Genomic DNA, 18360 nt, shown 5'->3' with positions numbered 1-18360 from the left:
CAGCCAAGGCATAGAATATAAGAGCAGGGAGGTTATGATGGAGCTGTATAAAACACTAGTTAGGCCACAACTGGAGTACTGTGTACAGTTCTGGGCACCACACTATAGGATGAATGTGATTGCACTGGAGAGGGTGCAGAGGAGATTCACCAGGATGTTGCCTGGGTTGGAGCATTTCAGCTATGAAGAGAAACTGAAAAGGCTAGGGTTGTTTTCCTTAGAGCAGAGAAGACTGAGGGGAGATATGATTGAGATATACAAAATTATAAGGGGTATTGATAGGTTAGACAGGAAGAAACGTTTTCCTTTGCGGAGGGGTCAATAACCAGGGAGCATAGATTTAAGGTAAGGGGCAGGAGGTTTAGAGGAGATTTGAGGAAAAAATTTTCACTCAGAGGGTGGTTGGAATCTGGAATGCACTGCCTGAAGAGGTGGTCGAGACAGGAACGCTCACAACATTTAAGAAGTATTTAGATGAGCACTTGAAACGCCATAACATACGAGGCTACGGGCCGAGTGCTGGAAAATGAGATTAGAATAGTTAGGTGCTTGATGGCCTGCTCAGGCATGATGAGCCATAGGCCTGTTTCTGTGCTGTATAACTCTATGACTCCTTTCAACTTCATGTCTTGCCATTTGTGCACCATTCATTGCACATGTCTTGTGTATTCTCCCTCTGTTGTGCACTAAAGAGAAAATGAATGACTTGCATTTATATAGTGCCTTTCCCACCTCAGGATATCCCAAAATGCTTTAGCATAGAATCAAAGAATGGTACAGCACAGGAGGCCACCCAGCCCATTGTGCCTCTGCCAGCTCATTGAAAGAGCTATCCAATTAGTCCCACACATCTGCTCTTTCCCCTTAGCTGCAATTCTTTTTTCCTTTTCAAGTATATATCAAATTTCCCTTTGAAAATTACAGTTGAATCCACTTCCACCACCCCTTCAGGCATTCCCTATCATAAAAACTTGCTGTGTTAAAAAAATCTCCTCATTTCTCCCTGGTTCTTTTGTTAACTATCTTAAAATTATTGTGTCTTTACTGCTACCTCTACTAATGTGAACACACCATAATTGGGGCAGATTCCACAGCACTGGCAGCTAAGGCCATTATCCATTGCCTCTATTTGAAGGGATTCTATAAGATATACACAACATTAAAGGACATCCCTAACCCTCTATGATGTGAAATGGTTCTCAAAGGGTAAACTCTTTCAGTGTACACAAGACAGACTCTCCACATTGGACTGCTTCCAAGACACACTTGAAAGGCTTGTCAGTTGAAGGGGATGTAAGGCAGGAGTTTGCACAATAACTCCTTAATAATACGAATGTGGAGCCTTTCCAGTTCCTGGCTTCTGTAGTGATGTTTGTGAAATGGCAGAACAGAGTGTTTGCTAAAATGGAGAACAAAAAAAGGAACAGATAGTGGGGCTTGAGCTAAAATCTGTGATAAAACGGCTTCATTTTAACAAAACATTTCTTACTTACCCACTCCTCCCACAGACACATGGAGCAAACTATCTAATGTGTTCTGCAAAATGATCACCCGAAGCACTAACAAAAACCATGTTTAAAAACTGACCTTTGTACAGTTGTGGTGGTCTCAATTTAAACACAATAAATTAAGTAAATGCATTGTGGCCCATCCCTGCTCTGTATCTTGTGAAGTTATATCAACTACAGTCCACTATTCCTAAGTTTACAACTGAACTTTTACAAATTTTTGTACGCTTATCAAGAGCACGCACTCACAGAGTGAATGGGAAGTATGCAAGACAGTATTTTATATGAGGAAATGCGGGTTTATATTTCAGAGATGTTGACTGCTTGAAGATCTGAGATAGTTCTGCTGGCTAGACGGCATCCGACAGATGAATGATAAGCCTTTGACTTGGTAAGAACAGGGTGTGGATTACAATGTTTAACCATTACGGCAGATGAATAACTCTGGGTACATTTCTGCAGTCTTAAAAAAGAAGTTAAGAACATAAGAAATAATTGCTGGAGTAGGCCATTTGACCCATTGAACCTGTACCGCCATTCAATAAGACCATGGCTGATCTTCTACTTCAGCTCCACCTTCCTGTACTATCCCCATATGCCTTAATTCCCTAGGTTCCCAAAAATCTATCAACCTCTGTCTTGAATGTACTCAACAGCTGAGCATCTACAGCTCCCAGGGTTAGAGAATCCCAAAGATTCACATCTTGCATTGGAGGCAGTGCATCGAAGGTTCACGAGATTGGTCCCTGGGATGAGGGGGTTGTTCCAGGATGAGAGGCTAAGTAAATTGGGCCTGTATTCTCTTGAATTTAGAAAGATGAGAGGTGATCTCATTGAAACATATAAGATTCAAAAGGAGCTGGATAGGGTAGACACTGAGAAATTGTTTCTGCTGGTTGGGGAATCTAAAACACTTGGGCACAGTCTCAGGATAAGGAGCTGATCATTCTGGACTGAGATGAAGAGAAATTACTTCACTCAAAGAATTGTGAATCTTTGGAATTCTCTACCCCAGAGGGTTGTGGATGCTCCATCATTGAATACATTTAAGGCCGGGATAGACAGATTTTTGGCCTCTCAGGGAATCAAGGGATATGGGGAGTGGGCGGGAAAGTGGAATTGAATCCTAAGATCAGCCATAATCGTTTTGAATGGCGGAGCAGTTTCGATGGGCCATATGGTCTACTGCTCTTATTTCTTGTGTTCTTGTGAAGAAATTGCTCCTCAACTCAGTTCCAAATGGCTGATTCCCGAGTCAGAGGAAACATTTTCTCAGCATCTATCCTGTCATACTCCTTAAAGATTTTATATGTTTCAATTAGATCACCTCTCATTCTTCTAAACTCCAGAAAATATAGCCCCAGTCTCAATCATTCCTCATAAGACAATCCCCTCATCCCAGGATCCGGTCTCATGAACCTTCGTTGCACTTCCTCTAGGGCAAGTATATCTTTCCTTAAGTAAGGAGATCAAAACTGCACACAGAACCCCAGGTGTGGCCTCACCAATGTCCTGTAAGACAATGCTCTAATCCTTTGTAACAAAAGCTAACATACCATTTGCTTTCCAAAGTGCTTGCTGTGCCAGCATGTTAATTTTCTGTGATTCATGTTCGAGGACACCTAGGTGCCTCTGAATGCAAACATTTCCCAGTCTCTCACCATTCAAAAATATTCTGCTTTTTTATTTTTCCAAAATAAATGGATAAGTTCACACTTTGCCACATTGTATTCCATCTGCCATGAGCATGCCCACTGACCCAACCTGTCTATATCCTACTGCAGCCTCTTTGCATCCTCCTCAGTGCTTACTTTCCCAGCTAACTTTGTATCATCAGCAAACTTGGATATGTTACACTCATCCCCTCATCTAAGTCATTAATATAGATTGCATCAGTGGTTGGGAAACTATTGGAAAAAATTCTGAGGTACAGGATTAATCTCCACTTGGAGAGGCAGGGATTATACAGGGATAGTCAACATCGCTTTGTCAGGGGGAAATTGTGTCTGAATTCTTTGAGGCGGTGACGAAATGCGCAGATGAGGGTAAAGCAGTTGATGTAGTCTACATGGACTTCAGTAAGGCTTTTGATAAGGTCTTGCATGGGAGATTGGTTAAAAAGGTAAGTGCCCATGGGATCCAAGGCAATTTGACAAATTGGATCCAAAATTGGCTTAGTGGCAGGAGGCAGAGGGTAATGGTCGAGGGTTGTTTTTGCGAGTGGAAGCCCGTGACCAGTGGTGTACCGCGGGGATTGGTGCTGGGACCCTTGTTGTTTGTAGTGTACATTAATGATTTAGACGTGAATATAGAAGTTATGATCAGTAAGTTCGCAGATGACACAAAAATTGGTGTAAATAGTGAGGAGGAAAGCCTTAGATTACAGGACAATATAGATGGGCTGGCAAAATGGGTGGAGCTGTGGCAAATGGAATTTAATCCTGAGAAGTGTGAGGTGATGCATTTTGGGAGGACCGACAAGGCAAGGGACTATACAATGGTAGGACCCTTGGAAGTACAGAGAGTCAGAGGACCCTTGGTGTACTTGTCCATAGATCACTGAAGGCAGCAACACAGGTAGATAAGGTGGTTAGGAAAGCATATGGGATATTTGCCTTTATTAGCTGAGGCATAGAATATAAGTGGAGGGAGGTTATGATGGAGCTGTATAAAATGCTAAATAGGCCACAACTGGAGTACTGTGTACATTTCTGGGCACCACATTGTAGGAAGGATGTGATTGCACTGGAGAGGGTGCAGAAGAGATTCACCAGGATGTTGCCTGGGCTGGAGCATTTCAGCTATGAAGAGAGACTGAAAAGGCTCGGGTTGTTTTCCATAGAGCAGAGAAGGCTGAGGGGAGATATGATTGAGGTATACAAAATTATGTAGGGGCATTGATAGGTTAGATAGGAACAAACCTTTTCCCTTAACGGAGGGATCAATAACCAGGGGGCATAGATTTAAGGTAAGGGGCAGGAGGTTTAGAGTGGATTTCAGGAAAACATTTTTCACCCAGAGGGTGGTTGGAATCTGGAACACACTGCCTGAAGAGGTGATAGAGACAGGAACGCTCACAACATGTAAGAAGTATTTAGATGAGCACTTGAAACGCCATAGCATACAAGGCTATGGGCCAAGTGCTGGAAAATGGGATTAGAATTCGGCATTAGATGCTTGATGGCTGGCACAGACATGATGGGCCGAAGGGCCTGTTTCTGTGCTGTATAACTCTATGACTCTGTGACTCTAAATAGCTGAGACCCAAGTACTGATCCTTGCTGTACCTCGATAGTTACAGCCTGCCAACCCAAAATGTTGGGCACCGAGAGAGCAGTGATCAACTGGAGACCTCTGAGCTTCATATTTGTTCTTGGGATACTGACAAGTCTACTTTTACTGCCCATCCCTAGGTGCCCTGAAAAATTGCTGGTGGGTCTTCTGCTGATGGTATCCTCACAATGGTGTTTGTAAAGTCCAGGAAATTGACCTAGCAATAATGAAGCAATAATGGTATATATCACAGTCAGGGTGCTGTGTGACTTGAAGGGGATGGTATTCCCAAGGCAATGGTGGTTTTGTTCTCCTTGGTGGTAAGAATCAGTGGGGGAAGGGAAATGCTATGAGTACCTTTCCTTCTACCTTTCCTTGTAGTGCAGCCCCAGTTCAAACATAGGCCTATTGGAGGCCTAATAGGCATAGAGGCTCCATAGATATGACCATGATGGGGCGAAGGGGGTGGTTGTTGATGAAGGGAATATGTCCTCCCCTCACCCTCAAACTCTGGCTTCCGGATAGTGATCAGGAATGGGAACTTTATCCTTCCTTAGCCCAGGGGTTGTGAGGCCAACTGTGGATAATCACTGATGTTCGCTGTGATCAACAAACTCAGCACAGGTCAGGAATTGCCTGGTCTGTATCACTCAGGCCATAGCAGATAACTAATTCTGGATTTCCTAAAACTCTTTAGCGGACAAACTTTGTAAATTGGTTGATATTTGGTTGATATGTTAGTGACGATAATTTTGAGGTCACTGATTTCTAAGCCTATCACAGAGTAGAAAACCATTACAAACCCCCTGGGGGTGATTTTAACTTTGGGTGATAGTGTGAATTGGGCATTCTTGAATCAGCTGCTCTCTCCTGATTGAAGTCATTGGAAATTAAGATCTGGAGAGATGTATAACGGGCGGCTACTCTGATATTGCCCATTTTCTACTGTCGCCCAAAGTCAAAATGAAGGGGTGTGGAATCAGCAGAATAAATCATGTATGCAAATTTATTCAAACAGTGTTATCATCAAACCACAGACCATAAGGAAAACTTGCCAGGCTCCTCAGATAGGCAATAAAGACTGGGTACAAGAAACAAAGACAGAAAATGTTGGCGATGCACCTGTGGAGAGAAAGGCTGATAAATGATTCAGGTAGAAGCTCCTTCTCCGAAATCTCACATGTTGCAACAAGATAGGAAAGCGCACACACTTTCTAAGCAATTCTAACATGACAATGCCCAAGCTTCTTGTCCTTGTTGGTGCATATGTTTACATCATTGGCACCTTACAGCAAAGAAGGCTAAGAGCAGATTTGATAGAACTGTTTAAAGCCATGAAGGGTTTAGGTAAAGTAGATAAAGAGAAATTGTTTCCAATGGCTGATTGACAAAATGGGGCAAGTAAAGAAACAAGAGATGAATCTGGAGAAGCTGTAAATGGCAACAGCAGTAACTTTACCAGTGGCTACTTTCTGGGGAAAAAGTGGGAGCAGTGGTCATTAACAAGAGGGCACAGATTTAAGGTGATTAGCAAAAGAGCCAGAGCTGACATGAGGAAAAACCTTTTTACACAATGAGTGGTTAGGGTTTGGAATCCGCCGCTTGATAGGGTGGTGGATATAGATTCATTAATAGCCTTCAAAAGTGAATTAGATAAATACTTGAAGGAGAAAAAAATTGCAGGGATATGGGGAAAGAAGGGCGGCACAGTGGCGCAGTGGTTAGCACCGCAGCCTCACAGCTCCAGGGACCCGGGTTCGATTCCGGGTACTGCTTGTGTGGAGTTTGCAAGTTCTCCCTGTGTCTGCGTGGGTTTTCTCCGGGTGCTCCGGTTTCCTCCCACAAGCCAAAAGACTTGCAGGTTGATAGGTAAATTGGCCATTATAAATTGTCACTAGTATCGGTAGGTGGTAGGGAAATATAGGGACAGGTGGGGATGTTTGGCAGGAATATGGGATTAGTGTAGGATTAGTATAAATGGGTGGTTGATGTTCGGCACAGACTTGGTGGGCCGAAGGGCCTGTTTCAGTGCTGTATCTCTAATCTAATCTAATAAGGGAGTGGAACTAACTGGATTGCTGTTTGAAAGAGCAGATGCAGACTCAATGGACCAAATGGCCACTTTCTGTGCGATTCTATGATCATGGGGCAAATTAAATTTAAATCCATATTCCCATTAATATGCATATACGGTACCTTGAATTGGTGACAATAACAGGGTTTTCTATCATGACTTAACCACCAATGCTGCAACATCATTAAAATAATCCTTTGGAAAATGACACATCCTTGAAATTCAAACAGGACAAACCAGTTGCCAAGGGCTCAAGGATGAGATTGCTCAAGTCCACACACGATCTTTGATTGAGTTTGGACCCCTTATAAGATTGTATTCTCAGTACTATGATTAGATTAAATGGCTTCTACAGGAGTACAATGACTACCCACCACACCCTTCCTGGACATTACAACAACAACAACTTACATTTATGTACTGCTTTTAATGTAGTAAAATGCCCCAAGGTGCTTCACAGGAGACTTAACAAACAAAATTTTACATCAAGTCACATAAGGAGATACTAGAACAAGGCTTGGTCAAAGAAGTAGGTTTAAAGAAGCTTTTTAAAGGTGGGGAGAGAGTTAGAGAGGGAGAGACAGTTCGGGAGGGGATTCCAAAGCTTAGGACCTAGGCAGCTGGCATAGGTGCCAATTGTGGATTTGGAGGAGTGCAGATATCTCAGAGGACTGAAGGGAAGACAACAACAAGATTAGCAACATAAATATTTTAGGACAGTTGATAATATTATTCTCAATTACAGCATGCAGCGCAGTAGTTGTATATCCCAGTTCAGAGGTCGCTAGGTTTGAAATGGCTGGATCCATTGCCTCTGTGTGTTTCCATCACATGGGATAATCTCCTGAACATTGGCATAAGTTCAATCATTCTGTGCCGCTGATCTCTGTAGGTATGCAGCAGAAGATGAGAGAAATTTTGAACAGCAGGTTTTATTCAAAACATTCATCAAGCCTCATGCTGCTGTGAAAATTCCTCCTACACTGTCATTTCGAAAACACATACAACATTACTGTGTATCAAGAAATGGCTTGAGATCACAGTAATAAATGCAACCAGGCATTATAGATTTCAAATGCTCACTCCACTACAATGTGACAACTAAATGGTTATGATTGGCTAATTTTCTGATACCGCCACTGTGATCCAGTGATCCAGTACTCATCGGAGCAGTGAGACATGTGTATTGGCACCCACCCCCAACAAGGTAATTATCCAACTCCCTTTTAACAGAGCTGACTGAGCAATCCAGTATGAACTGCTTCTGCCAGGAGTCTGTCCCATACTCACTACTCTGTACTGAATGCTAACAGCAGCCATGTAATATCCAGACGCAAAGGCCTGCTCAGGTCTGCAAATGAGACCCGACCAGAGCCTGACAGAACCCCAGCCGACCCCGAGCCCGACCCAGCCCAGGTCCTTCCATTTTTTCCCGTGCCCAACCTGACCTGACCCGACCATCAGTTAACGTACCTTCTGTTTTTCACTTTGTTCCTTACCTGCACAAGCTTAAAATAACTGTAACAAAACTATCTTTAAAGGCCAAAAAGTAAATTAATATTAGAGTCACTTACCTGAGGTGGTGATAGAGCGTGTCCGATCTGGCCCGACCCGACCCGAGCTCGAATGCTGGACCCGGCAGCGCGACCCAACCCGACCCGAACCTGACACATGTCGTCGGGGCCAGTCGTGGTCAGATCGGGTTGTAGGCCTTTATCCAGAAGCACTAAATGGACAACTAGAAACTAATGTCCTGCAGAAACTATCATTTTTTTTAAAAGTCTGCTCTCGTGTATTTTAAATACTAACATCCATTGCACAACTGGAAAGAGAACATAATTGCATATCAGTATATGTAAATAATCCAACCAACTGATATTATGGGCTAGATTTTATTCTCCCCCAGGGTTCTGTGGTGGGGGTGCCTGAAGATGCCCCCAGGAGAGGGTCGCCGTGCACACCAACGCCGGGAGCGCCCGGCCTGATATTACCAGCGGTGGCGAGGCCTCATGGTAACCCCCCACCCCCCGCCACTCGGCGACGGGACCCCAATTTGAATATTTAAATAAACTAAAATGAACTAATTAATGAAACTCACGTCGCCACCTGATATCCCAGTGCAATCCTTGGCCCGATGGCCGTCACTCCCGCACCTTCGGATCCCCGTCCGGGGTAATGAGGCGCCACACTGGTGGGGAAGGGTGGGGGAGGTAAGCTTATCAGTGTCGGATGGGGGGGTGAGACAGGATCAAAATAACGTCATGGGTGTCGGGGATGGTGGGAAGGGTTGGAGTTGAAAGTTTGTGCAGTTTAGAGTGGGGGGGAGGTCAGATTGTAAAGGTGTTTTATGAAAGAGAAATGGCAAATAATTAATTTATCTGTTGTGGGGGGTGGGAGAGAGGGAAAAGATGTATTTATTTATTTTAATTCCATTTCCCTTTAAATATTTTAATTTCCCGGTAGGCCTCTCAGCCCTTTAAAAATGGTGTCAGCACCTGCACGCAGGCAGTTGAAGCCATTGCCGGGCACGGGCAGCTCCCCCCTCCACATGATCGGGTAGGGTGGCCCGCCCCGGCTATTTAAATGAGTCACCACACAGAAGATTGCGGTGGCTGTGCGGGCCTCCACTTTTTTTGTTCACTGCCGAAATCGGCGACGGGCACATTAAATACAGCCCTATAACTCCCAACTCCTTCCAGTTTATTGCCTTGTTATCACTCAGTCAATTACTGGTCTATTGGCTCCAGTTATGTATTTAGTTATCAGTGTCTCTCCTGCTGCACGGCTTTTTACTTTGGGGCAGAGAATTCTCCCAGTGTCCTGCCCAAGATAGCCCCCTCAATCAACTGCACCAAAAAGACAGATTAACAGCTCATCTCATGGCTGTTATGGGAGATTACTGGAACAGAGTGGCTGCCACATATCAACAGTCACTACACTCAAAGATATTTCGCTGTGTGACTTGTTTGAAACACTTTGAAGACATAATAAAAATGAATGCTTATCTTTCCTTTTCCTGACCATGATATACTTGATATTGAAGCAAATGAAATGTCATTCTTATCTGTATTTCAGGTAAGATGAAACCATAGCAAAGTGAGAGGACAACGATACAAAGGCAGTGGCTCATCCAACTTAAAACATTTTTCCAGTGTTATCGCCATGGAGACGGTGGTTATAGTGGCAATTGGGGTTCTCGCAACAATCTTTCTGGCCTCTTTTGTGGCTCTTGTGGTTGTCTGCAGACACCGCTACTGTCAGCCCAGCAATCTGTTGCACCAGTTCGACTCGAAGTAAGTGCCCACGAGGCGCCAAGCCTTGTCCATTTTGAAATTGGTTCAGTTAACCTTAATGCAGTTTAATACTGGCTCTGCTGAAAATGTCATTGTAAGTACTAAGAGAACCTATTAGCTCGCAGGAGCGGACTATCAGCCCAATGGGATTTCATAGGTATAATGCATTGCATTTACTACTTGTCCTAGCTCCATAGCATATGGAAATTAGCTGCTGCATTTTGCCCACATGACAAAAGAAGTTGATTGGATTTGAAGAATCTTGGGATGTTCCCGAAGAATGTGAAATTCTCAATATAAATGCAAACTCTTTCTTCCTCTCACTGTCCACAGTGGAAGGGTGAGATTGTTGTCACCAAGAAGCAGGCTGAGAGATTACAAGCTCCAGGTGAGCTATAAGGCCTGATTCTACACACCATTACCTACACCTAGTTGAATACCTAGTATTAGTCAGTGCATTTATCATGCACCTCAGAGTTTGAGCATTCAATTATACAAGGTTATACAAGGGTTAAAGTAGTGGCACTAATTTCCACTAATTTACAAAATGCAACAGTGATTTTAAAAAATGATGTCTCCAAATGTTTCTTGGTTTTTGGACAACAGCCTGAATTTTATTGAACCACAGGCTTTATCTTAAAGGAAACACTAGATGTGTCTGTGTGTGGTAAGGTTCTGCTTTCTCAAGCTGATATGTACAGTTTGGACCACACCCCCCAACTCACTGTCAGCGAGCTGGGTTAAATATTAGCAAAACACTTGTAGCTCTGTTTGCTTAAAGACCTTGGTTTTCATCTGAGATAAACAATGAATCATGAACCTTCAGTCAAATAATAGACTGGCTTACTGGGTGGACAGCCTTCACATGAAAGTTCTCAATCGTGACTCGAAATTCTGAAAATAGGAATCAAGCCAACAAAAACAAAAGAGAAACCCATTCATTCGAAGAATAGAATAAATAAACATAGAATAAACTGCAGTAACAAATCGCTTTTGCTAGACTCTTTATGAAGGGAGTGTCTTTCAGGAGATTCTCACTGCTGTAGAGCTTGGTGACAGACTCCCTCTGCTGGAAGTATAGAAGGAAAAAAAGCACTGATACAACCTGCTCTGGATATCATTAAGGAGAATTTCATACAAAGGAGCTGAGAGTCTCCAGCTCTGTGTCAATGGATTAATGCTAGGAAATCATGCCACTGTTAATTTTTCACTTCATTCTGAGCAGGTTTTCTGACATTTATTGCTGGTTGGTAGTTTCAAGTGGCAATGCCGTGGCCATTTTTTCTTCATGTTGCACGTTATAGCCTTAGACCTGTAACATGTCAGTTTGGCTTAGCTGGGATGTCTGTTGCCTCTGAGGTAGTGCGTTGTACATTTCAATCTCACACCTGGCCATGAGGTCATTAAACTAGGACAACACTCTAGTGCGGAGGGAGCTTTGCTGCTAAAGGTGCCTTCCATTAGCTGAGATGTTAAATTTGTATATCACGTTTAACCATTACTCGCATTCAGACTTGAAACGAATAAATGGCAACTCTGACAAAAGGTATAGTATTACAAAACTTTTGAACTAACTTTATTGAACTACGCTGCAAAACCACAAGGATAAAAATAGTACACTAATAGCCAATGAACAGGCGAATATCACTGCATGGAATTTATCAATGATTACAGACTGATCTGTCTCACCCAGTCCATGTCTTTATTATGAAACCGACCTCTTTGTCTAGCCCTTGTCCTTACTGTAACTCAACCACAGAAAAGTGGTGTCTCACTCTCTCACCCAACTCTGTATCTACTGATTAAACCACAGAGACTAAAAGATTTTCTCATCCAGTTGCCTGGTATGATTCCACAAGCTTTACTCTTGTCCAGTCCAGCCCATGTCCTTCCTCTTTGTTCCGACTCCTGCTCCGTGTGCCGATCAGACACACAGGGGGGATTGTTGCTTGGCGCGTTGGCCAATGGTCTGGCTGCACAGCAATGAAATAAAGGGATGAGGCCCTTTTATTCACTTCCATGCACAGCTTTCCTCATGCTCAGACCTTGTGGCGATCGATGATTGGTTTCCCCCTGTATGATCGGCTCCATGAATGGTCAGATATGATATTACCCCTCATGCTAAGGGTCCCTTTCCTGGGCTGACACTTGCACAATAGGACTCATAATGGGGACCATCCTGTAAATGTTCTGATATGCATGTATCCAGGATGTTTGTGATCAGGGCAAATGCTTTTACAATTACCAGTGATCATTTTGAGCATTACTGGTAATCATTAGCGTCTGGGATGTTGGTGGATGCCTGGTGGTAAAACACATCTCCTGTCTACAGATATGGAGAACAAATATCCAAACAAAAGATTTCCTGTGACTGATAGAGTTTGGCCAGATATGGCATCTCACTGCCTTTTGGATATACAAATTCCACAACATTGCAGGCATAGTTCTGAGACAGAGAACAAGTGATTTCTTTAAGACACTTTAACATGTACAGTGATTCAGCTAATTGATCCTCCACGTTCAAATCAAATTCATATCAATCAGTTCATATTTGTAGGAGTCCACTACACTTGAGACTCTATCTAGCTGTGCAGGTGCAAGTTAAAGATCCCATAGCAATACATTGAAGAGCAAATGTCCTGGTCAACGCTCCTCCCTCCACCAAAAACACTGGGCTATCAGTTCAGTGCTATTCACCATTATTTTAATAAAAGTAGCCACTGCAGCATTGATTAAAACTTAACTGGCAGAAAATTTAAAAACCTGTCTTGGCAAGTGGAAAAATGAACTTCGCCAACAGCAGCATAATCAGTTGTGAATAAACGCAGGGGAATAAACCCTGCTCTTTAAGCCACAGCTTAAACATCCAGGCATCATGATTTAAAATGGGCCCAGACTAAGTTCTGCACCAAAATATTGGAAAGAAACAGCCTAGCCATTCCCTAACATCCACTTCCATCAGGGATCATTGGTAGTAGCCAAAGCTCAGAACACTTGTCAATTACCCCCTTGCTAAACCAAGGGCACTGAGGTCAATTGTAGCAAATTACTTCCACCCCGGCTAAAATCAACTTCCTGAGAATAGATGGAGGGATCTGCCCAACACAGTTACTCATTGTCATAACTACCACCTCCCTGCGCCCCCATAAGTATTATTCCAGGTTTATGATTTACCTAATGGTTTGTTTTGTCTCACAGGCCTACTGTGGATCTGATTGGTGCAATGGAAACCCAGAGTGAGCCCTCAGAACTAGAACTGGATGATGTTGTTATCACAAACCCTCACATTGAGGCAATCCTGGAAAATGAAGACTGGATAGAGGATGCCTCGTATGTACAGAGAGCACGGACCTTTATTGCTGATTTACCAACACTGCCTGAACAAACACTGAGCTAATCTTTCTCATGATCTAAGGACAAAGACATTAAATATTTTCTATTCCCCACCAGCCCCAAGCTTTCTGCAACCAAAGAGCAGGTGGGTCGCCTGCTTTTAGGCAACCACCAAAGACGTGGCTAATACCCAGTACAGTACTGAGGGAGTGCTGCACTCTCGCAGGTGTTGTCTTTTGGATAAGACATTAAACTGAGGCCTGGACTGCCTTGTCAGGTGGATGTAAAAGATCCTATGGCACTATTTTGAAGAAGTGCTAGGGCAGTTTGCCTCAGCGTCCTTACAAATATTTATCCCTCAATATCACGAAAAAAATATTATCTGGCCATTATCTCATTGCTGTTTGTGGGAGCTTGCTGTGCTTAAATTGGCTGCTGCTTTTCCTACATTAGAACAGTGCCTACACTTCAAAAGTGCTTAATTGGCAGTAAATTGCTTTGGGATATCCTGCAGTTATGAAAAGTGCTTATAAATGCAAGTTCTTTCATTAGTTACCAGATGAACAAGAGTGGCTCAGTGGCAAATCCCTCTTTGATTTTCCTTCCTCCATCCCTATCCCATGTCAGGAGATGCCTGGCATCTTCAGAACTTAGTTCCGAAGAAGGGTCACTGACCCGAAACGTTAACTCTGATTCTCTTTCCACAGATGCTGCCAGACCTGCTGAATGGTTCCAGCATTTCTTGTTTTTATTTCAGATTTCCAGCATCCGCAGTATTTTGCTTTTATTTTGATGCCTGGCATCTGTTGATGTCTCCTAGCAGTAGTTTTTTTTAATTCATTCATGGGACATGGGCATCACTGTCTATGCCAGCATTTATTGCCCATCCCTAATTGCCCTTGAGAAGGTGGTGGTGAGCTGCTGAGATTAAGAATTCATCTAGGCTGAAGGATTAATTCTAGGTAGCTTTAGTCCAACTGTAACATTAGTCTTGATGTTCAAGATGGGGTTATTTTGATGCAAGCGGTAACTTCTTTGAAATAAGTGGGTTACTACTGGTGTTAAAATAATGCTGATCAGAAAATCGACACCACTTTGCACTAGAGTTTTGTCAACTTGCATAGGACTTTATAAGGCGATTGATGGAATTTTATGAGGGGGATTTTTTAATAATGATCCAAATCTGCATTTAGCCTAGAAATGCACATGTCTGATAAGGTCCTACTAACAGTGAAGGAGTCCTCTCGCTTCAGATTTTATACCACTGGTGTTAAACAGCACTTAAAATGGTGCTGGGAGTTAATAGTAATCAAAGACTGTGAATTTCTTGCTTCTGATGAATGCATTCATACAAACATGGATACTAGGAAGATGTTTTAAAAAGAAACACTGCTACAAGATGTAAAGAAAAGTACTGAAAATCTGAAACAAAAATACCTAATGCTGGAAATACACAGGAGGTCAATGAAGATGTTGATGCTTTGGATGCAAAGAAGAGCATTTTCTGTTTGGTAAAGTGTGGGGCAATTCTTCTGGCTAGTTGAGTGTATCTGTATTTGATTGAGTTTTATTGGTGAATGTGTGTAACTAAAATAGACTCCTCTTTTCTAGGGGTTTGGTGTCACACTGCATTGAGATTCTTAAGGTAAGAATTGTACCAGTTTTTAGTCAGGTCTTATATTAGGAATGTAGGAACAGGAGTAAGCCATTCAATTCAATCATGACTGATCTGTACCTTGACTCTATTTACCTGTATTAGCTTCATGTCCCTCGATACCCCCACCCAACAAAAATCTATATTTTTCAGTCTTGAAAGCTCTAATTGGCCGACCATTCACATCCTTTTGGAGGGAGAGTGTGCCAGATTTCCACTACCCATTGTGTGAAGAATTACTTTTGGATTTCCCCCCTAAATAACCGAACTCTAAGTTTAAGATCGTGCCCTCTTATTCTGGATTCCCCCACCAGAAGACAATAGTTTCGGTTGCCTACCCTATCAAATCCCTTTATCATTTTATCACAAGCGTAGGAGATGAATTAGAAAGTTGTGGTATATTTCTTCAAAAGGTGAAGTTGGAGATTATGAAACTAATCATTACATCATGAGCAATTGTCCTCAGTGCAACTAACAGTGAGTGAAAGTCTACAAACTAAGCAGATACAGAATGGAATTGTATGGAAATGATCCAGATCAGACATAATTTTCGTTCTTCATTTGGAGTTTACACCTGCCGAGTCTCCACTAGCATCTGAACCAACTCTGGTTAGAGTCTTTTCTCATGGTAAGAATATGAGACAGAATGTTGCACAGGAACCAGGGGAGTCAATGAGATACTAACTCATTCAAAACTCACATAGAGTTAAAATCGGGCCCAATCAAACTGAGGAACGTTACACTGAAACCAGTGGTGAGAATGCGTGTATTTGGTAAACTGGATGCAAGATTGACATAACAAACACCCAATAACATGATTAATTAGAAAAGAAAATGTGACATCTGAGGCAAATATTGTTTTGTAATTTTTAGATTGTTTGCTTTGGGGATTTGTTCACAGTTGTTGATTCGTCTGATGATTTGGACCTGCACTTTGCTTTACAGATATGTCATACTCTAACTGAGAAACTTGTTGCCATGACGATGGGATCAGGGGCAAAGATTAAATCACCAGCCAGGCTGAGTGACATAATCGTGGTAGCAAAGCGGATTAGTCCAAGGTGAGAGAGACCTGTCCCTGGATAGCACAACAGAGCAGCTTTGTTATCGAATTGCAGACATTAATAAATAAGATGAATCTGCAGAGCAGACCTTCCCACAGTTATTATTTATAAGGCCACTACCGTAAGCAGATATATGGTGGAAATTGGGTTGGTGCAGTGGGTTAGTCACCGGTCTTTCACTTCTTGGATGACCCTGTGTCTCCCAGGTGGTTCCAGAGAAAAGTGCAGGGGCCACAATTTCAGATCAACATGAGACTTTTTAAACCAAAGGACCCCAGAAAACCATGAAATTCCCTAAGATCGCAGAAAGAGCTTCACAGTTTCCACCTTATCACTTCCTTTCACACTTATAAACACTTGAATCAGGTCTCCCTGCTCTCCCTATCTTTACTTTTCTATTGAAAATAATTTGACGTCTGTGCCTTACCTCACAGCACCCAAGTCTTGCATCTATTTCAATTCACTTCATTTTTCGGGAATGCCTATCAATTAATTTCAAAGCTACTTTTCGATGGAAAATCTTGACAGTATGTTGGAAACTAATTCAAAGAAGAAATTCTATACTAGGGAAAGAGCCAGGTTTATAAGTACTTTGCCCATAATCATTTTTAAACTAATTTGTTCTTTTCTTAAAACTAATTGTACGGTTGCACTGAGAAGCTGATAGAAATTCAGTCAAGTAAATGTGGTAGGATGACATGGAGAAGAAGACTAATCTCAATGGACCTGGTCTTGTTCAGAGACTAGTCATAGGCTCGGACATTATCTAATGATTTACTGATAAAGGCACAGTGTTATATATTTGGTTACAATAATGAAGAGAATTGAGAAGTGAGGACTTTGTCACTGAAGCTGACGAGATTAAGGGGTATTGTAAAGATTATGAAGAATTATGAGATTGTTTCCACTGGTTTGTGGGGGGGGGGGAATAAGAGGACACAAATTCAAGATAATCAAGATCGTTTGCCTATGTATCCCAACGTTCTATTTACATAATTTAAACATTGTTACATTTAGTCGCTGCTTTCTGTAGGGAGCGAATTCCTCAAGTCCTCTCCACGTTGGTAGAGTGTGCAGTAATGTATTTCTTTTATTTCCTGTTTGTTTTTAGGGTGGATGATGTTGTGAGATCAATGTACCCTCCACTGGATCCCAAGCTTCTGGATGCCAGGTCTGCATTAGGTTCTATTGCTTCTAAAATGTTAATACCTATATAACTATAGACTGAAACACATGTAGCAGACCTCTCAATCTGCAATGCGTTGAATGAGTGGAATAACTATACTTGATATGAGCAAGGCTTCCTGCACAATTTGGACCATCAGCTGATTTTACTGGTGTGGGAATTTTGCATGTCACTCATGCTTTTCTCAAGGTCATTGTTTAGTGTTGGGATATGTTAATTAAAACAAAGCATTTGAAAGTCATGTGTGTGGTCGACTTCAAGGAGAAATGAGATATTTGGTTGCTGTTCTTGCTGAGAAAAGGTGTTCTGGACATAGAATGGCCACAGCACAGATGAAGACCATTCAGCCAGTCCAGTCCATGCAGGCTTTCTGCAATATCAATTCAGCTAGTCCCACTCCCCTGCCCTTTTCTCATAACCCTGTAAATTTTTATCTTCGGGTGCTTATTCAATTCCTTTTTGAAAGGCACAATTGAATCTGCCTCCACCACCCTCTCAGGCATACACTCCAGATCCTAACCACTCACTGCATTCAAAGTATTTCCTCATGTCACCTTTGGTTCTTTCGCCAATCACCTTAAATTGGTGTCCTCTGGTTCTCGACCCCACCACTTCACAATTCTCTGCATTAAATTTCATCTGCCACATGTCCACCCATTCTAGCAGCCTATGTCCTCTTGAAATCTATCACTATCCTCCTCTCAGCTCACAATACTTCCAAGTTTAGCATCATCTGCAAATTTTGAAATTGTGCCCTGTACACCCAAGTCTAAGCCATTAATATAGCATCATAGAGTCATTTACGGCACGGAACAAGGCCATTCAGCCCATCAAGTCCATGCTGGCTCTCCATGGAGCTATCCAGTCAGTTCCACTTCCCCGCTCGATCCCCATAGCCCTGCAAGTTTATTTCCTTCAAGTGGCCATCCAATTTCCTTTTGTTGTCAATGATTGTCTCTGCTTCCACCACCGTAA

General features: G+C 42.5%; 1 protein-coding gene across 6 annotated transcripts in view; it reads left to right on the top strand.

Moving 5' to 3' along the window:
- Positions 1-18360, top strand: part of tmem98 (transmembrane protein 98) — a 59927-nt gene that overhangs the window by 24392 nt on the left and 17175 nt on the right. For 3 of the 6 annotated variants that reach the window (XM_068013208.1, XM_068013207.1, XM_068013205.1), the window contains exons 2-6: positions 9931-10148; positions 13347-13478; positions 15093-15126; positions 16081-16196; positions 17311-17370. In XM_068013208.1, coding sequence (XP_067869309.1) covers positions 10018-10148; positions 13347-13478; positions 15093-15126; positions 16081-16196; positions 17311-17370 — 473 coding nt within the window. In that variant the 5' untranslated portion in view covers positions 9931-10017. Of the gene's footprint in view, positions 1-1819; positions 1900-5830; positions 5935-9930; positions 10149-13346; positions 13479-15092; positions 15127-16080; positions 16197-17310; positions 17371-18360 lie in introns of those variants that run through there. The other 3 variants (XM_068013204.1, XM_068013206.1, XM_068013209.1) reach the window with 2 other exon arrangements.

This window comes from Heterodontus francisci, chromosome 33 (genome assembly GCF_036365525.1).
Source record: "Heterodontus francisci isolate sHetFra1 chromosome 33, sHetFra1.hap1, whole genome shotgun sequence".
NCBI classification, from domain to species: domain Eukaryota; kingdom Metazoa; phylum Chordata; class Chondrichthyes; order Heterodontiformes; family Heterodontidae; genus Heterodontus; species Heterodontus francisci.
Note: the sequence above shows the minus strand (reverse complement) of the source record. Positions and strands in the feature narration are given on the sequence as shown.